Source organism: Gossypium hirsutum, chromosome D01 (assembly GCF_007990345.1).
Source record: "Gossypium hirsutum isolate 1008001.06 chromosome D01, Gossypium_hirsutum_v2.1, whole genome shotgun sequence".
Taxonomy (NCBI): Eukaryota; Viridiplantae; Streptophyta; class Magnoliopsida; order Malvales; family Malvaceae; genus Gossypium; species Gossypium hirsutum.
Genome location: NC_053437.1, coordinates 9,964,254 through 9,980,712, shown reverse-complemented (window position 1 = coordinate 9,980,712; position 16,459 = coordinate 9,964,254). Strand labels below are relative to the sequence as shown.

The 16,459-nt window shown below is 36.6% G+C and overlaps 1 protein-coding gene and 1 long non-coding RNA gene across 2 annotated transcripts; one reads left to right on the top strand and one right to left on the bottom strand.

The window, feature by feature from the left end:
- Positions 1-3,876: 3,876 nt before the first annotated feature.
- On the top strand, positions 3,877-5,467 carry LOC107938627 (uncharacterized). Its single transcript, XR_001694950.2, has 2 exons — positions 3,877-4,764; positions 4,889-5,467. It is a non-coding gene; the product is annotated as an uncharacterized lncRNA (long non-coding RNA).
- Positions 5,468-14,255: 8,788 nt separating this feature from the next.
- LOC107938630 (F-box protein At4g22280) lies at positions 14,256-16,139 on the bottom strand. Its single transcript, XM_016871858.2, has 3 exons — positions 14,928-16,139; positions 14,697-14,837; positions 14,256-14,613 (listed from the first exon to the last, which is right to left on the bottom strand). The coding sequence occupies exons 1-3, from the start codon at positions 15,795-15,797 to the stop codon at positions 14,359-14,361; spliced, it is 1,266 nt and encodes a 421-aa protein (XP_016727347.1). The 5' UTR covers positions 15,798-16,139; the 3' UTR covers positions 14,256-14,358.
- Between the last annotated feature and the right edge of the window lie 320 nt (positions 16,140-16,459).

The following is a 16,459-nucleotide window of genomic DNA, read 5'->3' as shown; positions in this document are numbered from 1 at the left end:
AATTGGCAATTGAGAGCTTCTGCTCCATCCAATAGTTGCACTATTTGCATAGTCGCCTTGCAAATTTTATTGACCAAACTGCCGATATGCATATTCTTTTCTTGGAGAGCTATTTCGTAGGCATGAATGTTTCTATCATGCTGACCATTCTTCTCTTCTAGGGCTTTTAGGAGGTCATCCAAATATTGCTGATGAGCTTGCAGTGTATTTTCTAAATCTCTTATCTTTCCTTTTAGCTCTTGACACTTGGGCTAACTGGTCATTAATTCTACAGACATGGTTTCGTATTCAACATTCGTCTTACTTAACTCCATCATAGCACGAGCAGTTTTTTCCTCTTCCTTATTCACTTTTCCTCTCCAGAACTCTATCCCACCTTTGATGTTGCTTATTTCTTCCTTCTATTCGGCCGATGATTTTCCCAGTCCACTATTCCTTATGGTGCCTCGTAACTTCTTATTTTCCAAATGAAGATCCCTTAAATCATTTCTTGTGATCTCAGCTTCTTTTTGAACTTTCTCGGTTCTGGATTTTTCAATTTAAACATTAATCTTCAGTTGGTAGTTTTCCTCCTGAAGAGAACTAATATCTCGTAATAGCTTGGCTTTTTCACGTTCAAATTAATGTCTCGCCATCTCCAGCTCGGATAGCACTTCTTCTGAGAAAGGATTCTGTAAAGCATAATCAGTCGATGGGGTTAGTTGATTCTTCACTCGTTGTTGTCTCCATATGTCATAATCTATAGTGATAGTATCAACATATTTCCCTCTAGGAATTTACGGTATCTCGGACCTTTTTCATATAACCCTCACCCATAAAGGCAAACTCGGATTGTGCCAATCCATCGGTAACTGGTATGAACTATCGCGAATCAAACTATCTTTGAACCATCAACGGAGCATATCCAACTCCTCCCTATAATCCTAGTAAAGGGACCCAATCTTGGTTTTCACAATTGTATAACAAGACAGAATGACGGATCCAAGGTGCTCTCTAAGTTATATCTTTGACACGGAGGTTCTAAAAAACCGAGACTCAGTGCTATTAAGTGACATCCTTTGGCCAATCTTTTTCAAGGTATGCTGCCAATGAAGCGAATGTCTTTGAAAACATATGGAAAAGTGTGCGCTCCACTTTTCAAAAGTGGCTAAAAATCCAGACATTAAGTAATTGCGCGCATCCAATAAAACTCATTTCCCTTTTCATCCTATAACTACTTAGAGATCTAAAAGTCTCGGCCAAGGTAGTCGGGACAGGGTTGATTCCTTGCCTCAACTTTTCGAACAAATCCACTACCGCAACTTCTATATGCCTGAGAACCTTTGGGAAGACGATCAGTCTATAAATGGCCAAAGCAAACAGATCTACTCTTTTCAAAATATCTGGATGATTTTGAACTAACTCTCCAAAAAGAAAACCACGGAACACAACTGACTACATTCTTCTTCCTTATCTATTTTTCAGCCCATGTATCAGTCATCCTTGTCAAATTCATTAGCCTTTTCTTAAAGCTTATCGGTTTAGACTCCTTCACATATATTTTGTTGAGTTGTACATTGTCAATGCGAAGTAGGACAGCATACTCCTCTATGGTCGGAGTCATGCCTTCTTGATTGAAAGTGAAACACTAGTAGGCTGGGTCCCAAAATCGAACCATGGCTTGAATCAACTGCTCGTCCACATTGATTGCTATCAAATGAGCTATATCCCCGTACTTTTCAGTGAAAATACCTCTAGTATCTAAGTCCTACTATTTCCAGATCCTAGTCAAGTTTTCGAGGTCATTCTAATGAGCATTCGAAGTCACGTACTCGGGAAGATTAGAGATATATCCTTATTTTAAACTATCCCATTTTTCTTTCTGGGTCCTCAAAAGCCAGTCTCGAAATATGATTTTTTCTCGATTACTTGCGTAATTGACTCATCCATCAGAAACCTTTTTTTTGGCAAGCTATCTCTAATCAACACTTTCCTAATAGGATGCCTATGATGTACGATGAGAAACAAAATGAAGACAAATAGACTTAGTCAATAATCACAACAAATATAAACGGAGGAAAAACCATGATAAATCTAACAAATTAAGCTATTCAATCATGTATTTTGGAGAAATTGACCCACGGTTTCACCCAACTATGTTTTACGAAATAAACCTACCCCACAAACTCATCAGATAATATACCCAATCCAAATTTATTAAACGGACCTGGTTCCCTTGCAAAAAATGTAAATGTCAAATAAATAAAAGGTAAAAGACATTTCTCCCATGTACTTATTTGGTGACTATTCAACGGACGGAGGTTCTGTATGGCTCTGATTGGGTGACTTGTACGGTTCATTATATGTGGTTTTGATTCTAGAAAGGTACTCGAATTGTCCGTACTATCGCCTACAAAGGCTAGTACGGAGCCTCAGCCATCACCCATCACAGGCTCGCGAGCTCAATTCGAGGGATTACATTTACTTATGCCTATGTGGAGGGACAAGTGAACTCACGAAAGCATAAGTCATGTGTAACCCGGAAGCATTTCACTAGCCTGTGCGGAGGGACGAGTTAACTCACGAAGGCGTAGCATTTACTTCCACTTAAACGGACGGAGCTTGGGTGGAGAGCTCATGTTATGCAAGAATGCAAGTGCACGGTGTGTGGGGAGAAACTCACAAACCTTTTTTTGCTCCTTTTTTTTTACTAAAAAAACTAAAATTGTAAGACTTAGAGCTCAAAAGCAAAAAAAGTAAAGCAAGTTAGAAAAATATTTACAACATGACATAGACGCATGATTTTTCAAAAACAAAATTTAGGGATCATGCTTAAACGTTAATTTGAATAAGGAATTTAAAAATTTTGATAACACGCGTTTAATATCAGACTCGACTCGATCTAGGCTCCCCAATAGAGTCGCCAGCTGTAGCAACCTAAAATTTTCGCGAGCGCTTGTCGAGGTCGTTACAAAAGGAAATCTTATCTTGACGATTATTGAAAATTTGCAAAAAGTCTCAATTTTTTTTAAAAAGAGGAGTCGCCACCGGTCTTTTTTCTAAGTGTGATCGGACACCTATTAAATTCTCTTTTTAAAAGAAAAATTATATTTTTTTAAAATTCCTTTACAAAGAGTCAATCTTAGGTCTGCGTCAAAATCCAGGGAATTAGAGTTCGAGAGTCGGTTACGCACGAGGAAGGTATTAACACCCTTATGAAGCCCAAAATCGGTATCTTATTAAGCGCGCGTTGTCTTAATTTTCAAAAATACTAGTTCAATTTAATATTTAATCATGATCCGATTGAAAAATGAGAATTTTGATAAATTACATTATATTGGATTATATATATTTTAAAAAGAAATTTTGATGATTTATGAGTAAAAATTTAGATTTTATTTTTTTAATGAGAGAATTTTTCAATTTTTCAATTTTTAGAAGAGCGTTCCATATGTAATAAAAACCAATGATATCCACCCAACATAGCAGTGAAATCAATGACTTAATGCTAAATCAGTTTGTTGTCTTATATATTGAAATTATTTAAATTTAAAATCGTAAATGAAGTAAACATAATAATATTTCAAAAAGGCCATTTAAAAATGCTAATTTAATTAAAATGAGATGTCTTTTAAATACATGGACTAAATTTAAAATGGATTAAAAGTTTACCAAAAGCCCAAGGCTATGGACGTAAACCGATGCAATCAGGCCTCCTTTCTCTCACTTTTTTTTCACTTTGGGCTACTGCTGGATGGGCTGACTGGATTGGGCTGTAGTTGGAGTGGGTCTGTTGCTGCTGTTGGGTCTGCTAGGTTGGTCTGCTGCCATTGGGCTGACTAGATTGGGCTGCTGGTGGAGTGAGTCTGCTAGGTTGGTCTGCTGCTGCTAGGCTGACTGGATTAAGCTGCGGCTAGAGTGGGTCTGCTGCTGCAACAAGTCAAACTTAGTTCGGTGATACGGTCGGGTTGGGTTCGGTGGCACGGGTCGAGTTGGACCCGACTGTTCTTTTTTTATTTGTTTTCTTTCTTTTTCTTTCTTTTTCTATTTTTTCTCTCTAACCCTAGCCTCTTTTCAACTCACTTGCCATCGTTTACAACTGTTAGAGCTTCGATCAGGCACCATCAGAACACACCTCTCCATCATCTCTCTTCAAACGGTCAGTTAGTTTTCCAAGAATCCGACCCAAATTTGATGAAACAAAGGCCAAAGCTTCGATCTCTTTCTTTCTCCGATCTCCCTTTTACACCGTCAGATCACCACCGGTCTCCATATGTGGTACATCATGCCGTGGTTCACTTTACCCCCATTGGGATCGTTGAACAGAGATCCAGAGTTTCGAACCCGAACTCGAACAGATAAGTCCTTTGAATTTCTTTTTTATTTTTTGCTTCTCTTTTTTGACTGATTTCGGGTTATTTGGTTTTGGTTACTGCTTTCGGTTATTTGGTTTTCCTAGGTTTGGGATTTTGAATGGAGGTGATGAGTGGGGCAATGATGGTGGTGCCCGAATGGTGAGGTGATGGAGGGTGCTGCTACGGTTGTACCGAGATGGTTGATTTTTAGAGGCTTAGTTTCGGTTGAGAGAGAGAGAATAATGATTGGTGATTAAGGGCCACTAGTGATCCCCGAGAGAGGGGCCGGAGGCGATGGAGAAAAATGGTGAAAAAGGCTGAGAATCGATGATTGTAGGTAGGGATGATGGGTGTATTGGAAGTGGTAGGGCAGTGGGGGTGATGGGCGGTCGCGGTGGTGGCCCGAGGAAATGGTCGTGGCGACTGAAAGGTAAAGAAAGATTTTTCTCATTTATTTTTTGAACGCTTTCTATTTTTTTCCTTCCTCTTTTTTTTTTGCTGCTCCCAAAAGCCTTCTTGTATGTTGATCTCTCTTTCTCCCTCTCTGTTTTCAGGTAGAAATAGAGGGACAAGGGCCACCATAAGCCTAGGCCGATCACCAAAAATAGCTGAGGGTGGGGGCTCGAAGTACGCCTGGTTGCTGCTAGGGGACAACCTGACGCGCCAGAAGGACTGAATTGTAGAGGACATAAAACTCTAAGGGCCAAAATATAATTTTAGAAAAGTAGAGGCCAAAATGTAAATATTATATTTTTTTGTATTTTTGTATTTTCCTTTTTCTTATTATTTTTAAAAAAATTAATATAACATAAAAAACAAAAACACTAATGGGCTAAAGCCCAAACAAGTCCAAAATTAGATTGGTATAAGCCCTATTATCAATTCACTACAGGCCCAATCATTGGGCCAATATGAGACAGGCCGAAACCTTAAATCCATTGATCCAAAAAATACTTTGAGCTCAAATTATCCAAATCCGTAATTTGGAAATAAAAATTAAAACACGAGATCCGAAGCGGACAATATTTAGTGATTACAATAATTATTTATTCTTATTTTTAGCTTATTTAAGCACAATTGTTCATGTAAACTGAAGTGTGAAAAATGAAAAATAGAAGTTCATAATTTGATTACTTCTTCATTTTTTTTTTGTTTTTATTGCTTTTAGTCTCAATACAATTTTCATCAAATATCCAACAATTGGTATCAAAACTAGTCATCTATGTGGACCTTAACCTCTATTTCCATAAAAAAATTGTCTTTAATAAGCTTTTCACCACCTCCACCCTTTGTTTTTATAGGAGAAAACTACCATATTTGGGTAGTAAAAGTGAATACTTATCTTCAAGCCTTTGATCTTTGGAAGGTTGTAAATATTGAAATAGAACCACCAACCTTGAAAGCAAATCCAACACTTGCTCATATGAGACAATACAATGAAGAATGTGCAAAAACAAAACATAAGGCAATGTCTTGCTTGCAAAATAATGTTTCAAATGTAATTTTTACAAGAATTATAGCTTGTGACATTCCAAACAAGCTTGGGATAAGCTCAAGGAGGAGTTCTAGGGTTCGCAAAAGACAAGGCGCAACAGTTGATCAATCTCAGATAAGATTTTAAATACCCCAAGATGAAAGAAGATGAGACTTTAAAGTAATATTTAGATAAAATCATAGCAGTGGTAAGCCACATAAGACTGCTAAGGGACCAGTTTGCGTACAATTGAGTAGTTGAGAAGGTGATTATGACACTTTCTGAGAGATATGAATGAAAGATATCATCACTAGAAGATTCGAGGGATCTGTCAATCATCTCACTATCTAAACTAATCAATGTTCTGTATGTTCAAAAACAAAGAAGGGTACGTGGAGAAGAGGAGCACATTGAGAGAGCCTTTCAAGCTAGAAACAAAGAAGGCTTGAGCTCTTCAAATCAGAAAGGAAAGAAAAGTTGGTCAGATAAGAAAGAAAATTAAAAAAAAAGGAATGGAAAGAAAGAAATCCACCACGCTCGTGTTGTAAGAAGTTGGGTCAACCTGAGAGAGTCTGTTGGTTCAGGCATAATGCTCAATGCAGAAATTGTAAGTAGTTCGGCCATGAAGGAAGGGTGTGCAAGAATAAATGGCATGCACAACAAAAAAATGTTCAGGCACAAACAACAGAATCCAATCAAGAAGAATTAATGTTCGATGCCTCCTACGAAGCCAGTTTGCTGCATCATGCGAACCCTCCAATAAAGAAAGAATTGGCTTCTTAACAGTGGTTGTACAAGTCACATGACTGTACATGCAAGCATCTTCAAGAGCATTGATAAAAGTTTCCACTCCAAGGTGAAAAATGGAAATGACCAGTACATCAAAGCAGTAGGAAATGGAGATGTTTTTATTAAAACTCCATTAGGTACTAGACTTGTAACTAACTTTTTTTAGCTCTTGACATAGATCAAAATTTTCTAACTGTAGGTCAATTTCTCGAGAAGAGATATTATGTGGTACTCAAGGACAATAAATGTTTAATCTTTGATCCTAGTGGATGTGAGCTCATATCAACAACGATGACTGATAGAAGTTTTGTTATTAATTGGAACTTGGCAACTTCTGTTGCTTATGCCAGTTCGCTAGATGAAACCAAATTATGGTACGGGAGAATGAGACACGTTGACTACAAATTCTTAAGTCAAATGTTTAAAAAAGTTTGGTTGAAAATTTATCAAGCATGGTTAATCATGAAGATGTATGTGAAGTGTGTCAGCTTGGGAAACGGATGAGGCTTCCATTTCTTGTGAACAGAGCATGGTGAGCCAGTGAAAAGATACACTTAGTATATCTTGAAATTTGCGGACCCATGAAAACAAGTTTACCAAATGGAAGTAGGTACTTTGTGTTGTTTATTGATGACTATACAATGTTCTGTTGGGTGTACTTCATGAAGAATAAGTCTGAAGTGGCTAAAATCTTCTTCAATTTTAAAGCTATGATGGAGAATCTAAATGGTTGCAAGCTTAAGATGATAAGGTCAGATAATGGGGCAGAGTAAACTTTAAAAAAATTTTAAAAATTCTGTGAAGAGGCTGATGTCTATCATCAGTTGAGCAATATGTATACTCCACAACAGAATGGAGTAAGTGAAAGAAAAAATAGAACAATAATAAATATAGCTCGCTGCTTGTTGTTTGAGAGCAAATTGCCAAATGATTTTTGGGCAGAAGTCATAAACACTATTGTTTGCTTGCTAAATAGACTTCCAACTAAAACTGCTGAAGGGAAGACACCATTTGAGGCTTGGTATGCTTTTAAACCCTCTGTTTCTCACCTAAGAGTGTTTGGTTGCACTTGCTTTGTTCATGTTCTAAGAAAGAAAAGAAACAAGTTAGACAGTAGATCGCAACTAGGAATTTTTTTCAGATATTCCAGTGTTAAGAACGGTTATAAAATTTATAACCCTTTCTCCAAGAAGATGATTATAAAAAAAGATGTGAATTCAATAAAGGGAGAATTTTGAAATGGAATTCAACAGAGGAGGAGATGTGCAAATAGGGGGACTGAAATTTGATCTACAACCCATTGGAGATCAAATTGAAAATGATGCAGTTGATGTGGAAAATGTCATGAAAGATGAAATCAGCATGATAAAAAAAATGAAACATGGAAACTGGTAGACAACCAATTCATAAGAAAGTAATTAGAGTTAAATAGGTGTTCAAGACTGAGATGAATCCTGATGGTTTAGTCAATAGATACAAAGCCAGAAAAGTTGTGGAGGGTTTAGCCAACAATATGGAGTGAAATTCACTAAAACCTTCGCACTAGTAGCAAGGTTAGATACCATAAGGCTACTACTAACTCTTGCAGCTCAAAAGGGTTAGAGAATACATCAAATGGATGTGAAGTTAGCCTTTCTGAATGGTTTCCTGAAGGAAGAAATTAATGTCAAATAGCCTCAAGGGGTCGTAATGTCTAGATGCAAAGCGAAGGTATACAAACTAAAAAAATCTTTGTATGGCCTAAAGTAAGCACCAAGGGCGTGGTGTGAAAAGATCAACAACCATCTAACAGAGTTGGGACTTGAAAGAAGTGTCAGTGATCCCACACTATATGTGGAGAAAGCTGGTAATGAAACACTTCTTTTATATGATTATATGTTAATGATTTACTTGTGATTGACAGCAACAACAAATTGGTGGTTGATTTCAAAGAGTAGATGCAAGTGATGTTTGAAATGTCAGAATTGGGAGAAATGACATACTTCCTTGGTCTAAAAGCAATTCAAGCTCGCAATACAATTTTTATAACCCAAAAGGGGTTTACGATGAAGATTCTGCGAAGATACTGTATGAAGAATTGTAAGCTGACGAACACCCTTATCGCACAAGGTGAAAATTTTTCCAGCAATGAAGATGTTGAAAGAGTTGATGAAACAAGCTATAGAAACTTGGTTGAATGGTTGCTTTATTTGAATAAATCTAGACTTGACATGATGTACGCTGTAGGTTTGTTGTCAAGGTACATGCATTGTTGTGATGTGAACCATTACAGAGCAGCCGAAAGAGTTTTGTGATATGTAAGAGGAACTTTAAAGGATGAAGTGTTTGTGAAGACTAAAAATATCAAGTTACTTAGATACTCAGACAGTGATTGGGTTGGGTCTACTGAAGATATGAAGAGTACCTCAGGTTATTTCTTCACTCTAGGATCCAGTGGTTTTTTGTTTTAGCTCAAAGAAGTAGGAAACAATAGCACAATCAACTGCTGAAGCAGAATATGTTGTAGCCACAACCATTGTAAACCAAACCATTTGGTTAAGTAAGCTACTAAATGATTTGAATCAAAACCAAGAGGAGACAACAGAGATAAAGTGCGATAATCAGTCAAATGTTGTAATTGCAAAAAACCCAGTGTTTCATGGAAGAACAAAACACTTCAAAATAAAGTATCATTTTGTGAGAGAAGTGGAACAAGCTAAGGAAGTAACTTTAGTTCACTACATTCTCAAGATCAGTTAGTGGACATTCTAACAGAACCTCTAAGGAAGATGAAATTTGAGAAGTTACGTTATGATATGAGGGTTCGCAACATGGAGGCCAAGGATGAGTGTTGTGAAGTGTCCATCCATGTAATGTCAAACACAAATTGCTCACCTACGAGCTCATCTAGAAGATGCAAGCTCATCAGATATGCAAGCTCACTAATTACCAGTTAGATGTGAGCTTAATTACCAGCAGTGCGAGCTTACAAAAAGCTGCGAAGTCACCAAAGATGAGAGCTTTGTTAGGCGAGCTTATACATGCAAGTCTTTTCTCTGCAAGTTGCCAACTTGCTATGAAATAATAATATTTTTGATAAGATGTTTTGGTTGCTAATTAGACTAAAATCAACCAATAAAGTGGCAAGTTTTACGGTACAGGTTCCAAGAGCCAAGTTGTAATTATTTATTCTTATTTTCAGCTTATTTAAGCATAATTGTTCATGTAAATTAAAGTCTAAAAAATGAAAAATAGAAGTTCATAATTTGATTACTTCTTCATTGTTCTGATTTTATTGCTTTCAGTCTCAATACATATTTCATCAAATATCCAACATAAATGATATACAAATATGGCTAATTGTTGACTAATATGTGCCAACCATGCAAAAGAAGAAGAAAATTATAGGTACTATAAATTTGCATACAATATGACTTGAAAATATCACTTAGAGTCTCATTCTCAACTTCAAAAATGGCTCAAATCTCAATTGTCCCCATTTCTATTCTATTTCTCTATTTCATAGCCTTCTTTCAAGCCTCTTCTATAACTTCCAAACCTACTGGTCTAAGCATGAAGCTTAACCCAAGGGACTTACTATCCCCTGGCAATGTCACTACATCCCGAAGAATCAGAAGACTGATCTAACTTTAAGCTAGATCACAACATTTCGCTTCTTTTCTGAGTCTCAATCAATCAGAAGATAAAGTCCAACCCCATTTGCCAATAGGTCGTGTTCCTAAGACTTTCGCATATGTGGTCGAGCTCAAAATTGGAAGCCAGCGCCATGCGGTGAAGTTACTGGTGGATACAAGAAGTAGTCTGATTTGGACGCAATGTCAGCCTTGCACAAAAAGTTACCCACAAAAGGTCCCGATTTACGATTCTTGAACTTCCATGAGCTATAGCAAGCTTTCATGCATGCTTTCATGCATGCACGGACTTTGTCAAGGCGAAAATAGTTGGTTCAGGTGTCATAGTAACGAATGTGTCTACTGCACATGATATGGTGCTTGGTCTCGGCCTAACTCACTTAGAACCAAAGGTGTTGCATCTTTCAAAGCATTCCAGTTTCCTATTGATACCGTCCACATTACAATGATTAATGATATGATTTTTAGATGCTTCAATGACAACCTAAATATTGATTTTGCGAATGGTCAGATTTCGAGAATTCTAGGATTAAGCAGGGGACCAGATAGACTAGCAAGCCAATTAGCCAAAGAGAGGCATCATTGAGAATCGATTCTCATATTACTCAGTTCCTTTCCATGATGTATTGAGGCAAACCAACTATCCTAAGGTTCGGAGATGACATCCCCTGACCTATCGGAAATCTTCGATCAAACTCCCTTCCTAAAGATCAGCCGCAACCATTACTACGTTCAATAGTTAGATATCAGCGTCGGATCCAAAAAAATGGATTTCAAGTCAACACTTGGAATGTTCAACCTTAGGCGGGATTGCTTAGGTGGTTCACTCATAGACTCGGGGACTCTAGTTAGCCATATTGATGAAAACACCATAGGACGCAATGTTATAATCATAAATTAAGATATGATATAAAACTTAAAAATCATAAATTAGGATTTGTCATGTTAAATCATCAAGAACAAAACAAGAATAAAACTAGATGTGGAAGCGTACCTGAATCCATAAATTCCTTAAAGTTTTTCCGGATCTTGGGGATTTGATTTTCTAAATTAGCACACAAGAAATTTAGAGAATATTTGCTCTCTCTTTGCTAAGGATGGGATATTACAGAAATTATATTGTGTGTAATTTGGGTACCATAACCTTAATATATATAAGTTTGACACATTAGCCCTAATTCCTAATTAGCCCATTATTAATTAGAAATTAATTACTAGAGTATCTACACATATTTCACCCAGACTTTATTACAATATAACATTTAATTTACAGCATTGAACAACAGACTACTGTTGGATCTTCGAATGTCCCGACTACACCTGAGGAACCAATAGAAGTTCAAAGTAATTTAACATTGAATTTACATGCGCGTTGACTTTTTGTTTATTTATTTTTAAAATTCTTATATTACAATATAACATTTTTCAGCTGAAAGTGGTGGGACGCGGAGAGTTCGAGGACGTATGCTGCTGAGGGATTTGTACGAGCTAGATCCAGTCGAGTGTGTCCAAGTATGCAGTAATAGCTTTGGTCAGCCTGTTGGATCAGAAGCTCGCCTTCTAGCAGGGTACTTGGGCATTCTAGCACGGGATGCAAATATGTTGCCAATTAACTACGAGTCATGGCATAAAATGCCCGAGAGTAACAAAAACCAAGCTCTCGATCACATTAAGGTAACAAAACGTTAGTGTCATTTATAGTACTTGGGTTTAAGTTTCATTTATATTTACTTTCTTAACTTGTGTTTTTTGTAGGCGAGATTTGCTCTAGAGGTCTCCGATGCTTATATAAAGAAGGCATTGGGAAAAAGATGGAGAGACCATAAGAGCACTTTAAAGAGAGACTACTTTAAGACCAAAACAACACTCGACGAGAGATTACAAAATATCCCGCCGAGAATGCTGAGGTACCAGTGGGAAGAGGTCGTTAGATTTTGGACTTCAAATAAAGGAGAGGTATGTGTTACTACAAAAATCTTGTAATTATTTTAGTTTATAGTATTTACTAATTAATGTACTAATAATTTCATAACGTAAGATCGTGAGCGAGTTGGAAAAAGTAGTAGGCAGAAACAAAAATTCACTCACACAGCTGGCTCGAGAAGTTTTGCTTGTGTAGCTCATGACGAGGTATTTTGAATTTTTTAATACTGTCAGATATTTATTACTTTCTATCAAATAATATTTTTACTACTATATTGTAGGAACTGTCCTCCAGTCAAAAAGTTGGACGCCTTCAACTTTTTGACATGACACATACGAAGAAAGATGGAAACCCTATGACTCCTGAAGCTGCAGAAATTATGGTACGTTTGCTTAATACAATTTGACTTGTTTTAATTATTTTTAGTGTTTATTTTCTAATGGTTTATTTCATCTCTTGTAATGAAAATATTGTTAAGTTATGTTGCATTTGTTTTTTTAATATAGATTGCGTTCCTAACTATGTGATTTATTTATTAGGAAAAATTAAAGGATAAAAAGGCGGAGTACGATGCGATGCCTTCCAGTGATAGTTCTGTTAATATTGACGACATTGATAACCGGATTATCACTGAAGTTTTGGGTCCTGAAAGGTATGGTCGGGTTCGGTTTCAAGGATCTTTTGTTAACCCATCCCAATATTTTGGATCCAGCTCGCAACAATACATGCCTTCGGGGAGTCAGGCTCAAGCTGAAGTCCAGAGGTTAAGAGACCAGATGTCTCAGATGCAAATGACAACAGTTGAGCAAATTACACAACTTAAAGCAGAGACAGCATCGAGAGAAGCTGAGGTTCAACGAAAGTATGAAGAACTCCAGCTGCAGTTTCAAGCAGATGAGACAGCGAGGGAAGCAAGGGAAGCAGAGCAGCGTAAAAAGTAAGATGAACTCTAGCAGCAGCTTCAGAATATGATGAAGATGTTTCAGCAACAGCCGCCGTCTTAGACTATCGTGTAAATATTTTTATCATTTTGACTTTTAATTATCATTTTAACTTTTAACATTTTTGTAAGAATAATACGAATTTTATTTTATTTATTGATATTTATTATATATTATTCGTTTAATTTTAAATATTATATAGATTTATTGCTTTCGGTTGGTTTGAATTTGGTTTTTTCTGATTTGTTTTTACAGGAGGGCTGAAAATATAAAAAATTAATTTTACAAATCTGCCAAAATTAGTGGCGTTTTTTAAAAAAGCGCCGCTAAAGGTAAGGGTTTTTAGCGGCGTTTGTTGGAAAAGCGCCATTAAATGTCATGGTCTTTAGTAGCGCTTGTGGGAAAAGTGCCGCTAAAGGTCGTGGTCTTTAGCGGCGTTTATAAGGAATGCACCGCTAAATGTCATGGTCTTTAGCGGCTTTGTAGGAAAATCGCCGCTAAAGACCCTAATCTTTAGCGGCGTTTGTAGGAAAAACGCCGCTAAAGGTCATGGTCTTTAATGGTGCTTTACCAAAAACGCCGCTAAAGACCCTAACCTTTAGTAGCGTTTATTTCAAAAAACGCCGCTAAATATAACGACGCTCTCATTAGCGGCGTTTTTTGCGGCGCTTTCAGCTAAAAAAGCGCCGCTAAAAGCCTGTATTGGTGTAGTGATAATTAAAGCCCAATAAACATTAACCAAATTAGATCACTTTTAATTTAGGCTAAACTATCATGATAGTAAATAATAACATGTAATTATCCTTATTATATTTGTGATGTCTATATTTTCCAGTACGCAATGCATACAATGAAATGATGGTTGCGTTTCAAGCTTATTACGACGAGGACAATGACCTTACATTTTGAGGGCGGTGACTATATTATAGATGGAAAATATATGCACTACTTTGCCGAGGATGGGTGTTTTTGTGTGGCATTGTTTAAAGCATCAACAACTATACTAGGAGCATGGCAGCAACAAAACATGCGCATCATTTACGATGTGAACGGTCCTGGACTCCAATGGGTTACCGAGAAATGTGGCAACAATCATTTTCCATGATCGAATTCTAGTTAATGTAGGGCTTGTATAACATAATTCTATCTCAATAAATTTACTTTTGCGAACTTCGATTTGGCATTTGATCATGAAAGTATTAAACTACATTCCCTTGCACTAGAATTAAGACTTGAAAATGTTTCCAAGGAAATACAAAGGATATCAAACAACCAAGATGCAGCATTGCTTTGATTTACTTGGAGAAGCCATCAACTGTTGGTAGATTCTCGATTTTTGTTCTTCTGAAAGAAATGGTACTGTACGTATGATCAACTTCATTAGTACTGTTGCGTTCTCTAGGAAATACTTTGCCTTTCCAATACAATCTTTGTTAGTCATAAACCCTGAAATTTCAATCACCTTGAGTTGATACAATATACAGTGAGGCACTCTTTCTGGGAGATTGGTGAGAGCTTCCTAAATACCAGACCAAAGAATGGGAGTCAATAAGAGTTTGCAACTTATTCAAATAGCAACTTTAAAAGTAAAATTTATAATACCTGATAAAAGAAAAGTGATTGTAGTCTACCCGAATCTGTCAGTAAATTTGCAACTCCCCTTTCAAAATTGTGATAATCACAATACAAATTCAGATGGAGCAACTTGGGAAAAATTGGAAGAGGTTCACAGCATTTAAGAAGCTAACATAATGAGATATATTGCAGTGTTAGAAGACATCAAGGACCAAAAACTTAGATACTTTATGATAGCGAAGTTATCAAGAAACACACCTTGAGAGAAGGAGATGATAGAACAAGTATATTAACATTAGAGATCCCTTCAAAAAAGGCTGTTGCTTTAGTTTGATGACTGTCAAATCTGATGTCTAGAAAAGCAATATCGGCTCTGATAAGAGACTGCAGATTCTTGAGTGAATACTCTCTTGCTACACTGTAAGTGTAATTGAAGTAGGCTAGAGCTGGGGTATCAATCACTAGGGAACCATAAAGTACAGACCGAATTATTTCCAATAACTTGAGCGAATTGTGGGAAATATTACACTTCTTGGTGCTGCAATTACAAATGATCAGTTCTACTAGACTAATGCAACTCGAGACAAGGCTTTCAACTGAATCATCATTCGGAAACATGATTGATTTGAGATGAAGAATCTTTAGATTGGGTAAACAAACATCCTTTGGAACATTCAAAACAAGATTAGTCTTCAGTTTCAAGGTTATCAGTGTGGTGCAAGTAAACAAAACACCAGGCAAAGTGAAGTTGTCAAGAGAGATGCTTAAACCAAGATGTTTAACCCCACGCCAAATTGCAGCACATATCCAGCCGTAAACACGATCCGAATCAACCCTTTTCCCGCACCTGAGACGGAATGCATTGATGTTTGACGTATTATGGAAAAACAGCACTCTGTCGACGAAACACATGAAACTTTTAATGGTGGAAATTTTAAGCATTTGGCTACTTTCGTCCAATTCAAAGTCAAGATTAGAAACTAAAGCAAAAAGATATCTCCACTTGGAAGATAGAAGGGAGGTTGCAACAGCTTCTTTTGTAGAAAGAAAAGAGAGAATATAACCAAGAATTGAATCGGGTAAATTGCTAATCCTGTCTACATTCTCCATTTTCACTTGCGTAGCCATTGGAAAGCCCTCAAGAAGTCGAATACGGAATAATCTCAGAACCTTGAAACGTTGCCAATCCTACAAGATTTTCTTTCTTTTACCTTTAAGACGAAGAATTTTTTTTCTCGAAGTAGCAGTAGCGGAAGAAAAGCAAGATACCGGAATAATGAGAAAGAAGATGAAGTCACAGCATTGAATCACAGTGGTTCTGAAATTGGTATGGAGTGCTTACATCTACGTAATTTGGAGGGAGCGCACTAACTGGCAATTCAAAGGAGTCAATGAATTCATCAAGTATATAAAAGGTAGTGTACAGTCGATGTTTTCTAAACTCCACCCGATATACAACCAGTCGGGCTATCTGTTAGTCAATCTCATCACTATAATTGATCCCATTAAAAAATTATTAAAAAAACTTTAACATTAAACTCAATTGGTATGGATATTATTATTAATGCAGATATAGATTCGAGTATACGTTTTATTCGATTATTTTTCATTTTTTATCTATTAAAAAGCTTTAATTATTTAAATATATTGGGAGTATACCGAACCCGTATCATCGTGTATTTGACAATAATACTATACTAATCAAGTTAAAACCTAATCAGCGAGGATATGGTATATTTAATACTAAAACTTTCCAAAAGAAAAAATGAAATTAGCAGTTTTAAAAATAA

Coding starts and splice junctions, on each gene's coding strand:
- LOC107938630 (XM_016871858.2), bottom strand. CDS start 15,797: ATGGCTACGCAAGTGAAAATGGAGAATGTAGACAGGATTAGCAATTTA. Junction 14,838..14,927: donor TATCATCTCCTTCTCTCAAG/GTGTGTTTCTTG, acceptor TCATTATGTTAG/CTTCTTAAATGCTGTGAACC. Junction 14,614..14,696: donor AATCACTTTTCTTTTATCAG/GTATTATAAATT, acceptor TCTGGTATTTAG/GAAGCTCTCACCAATCTCCC.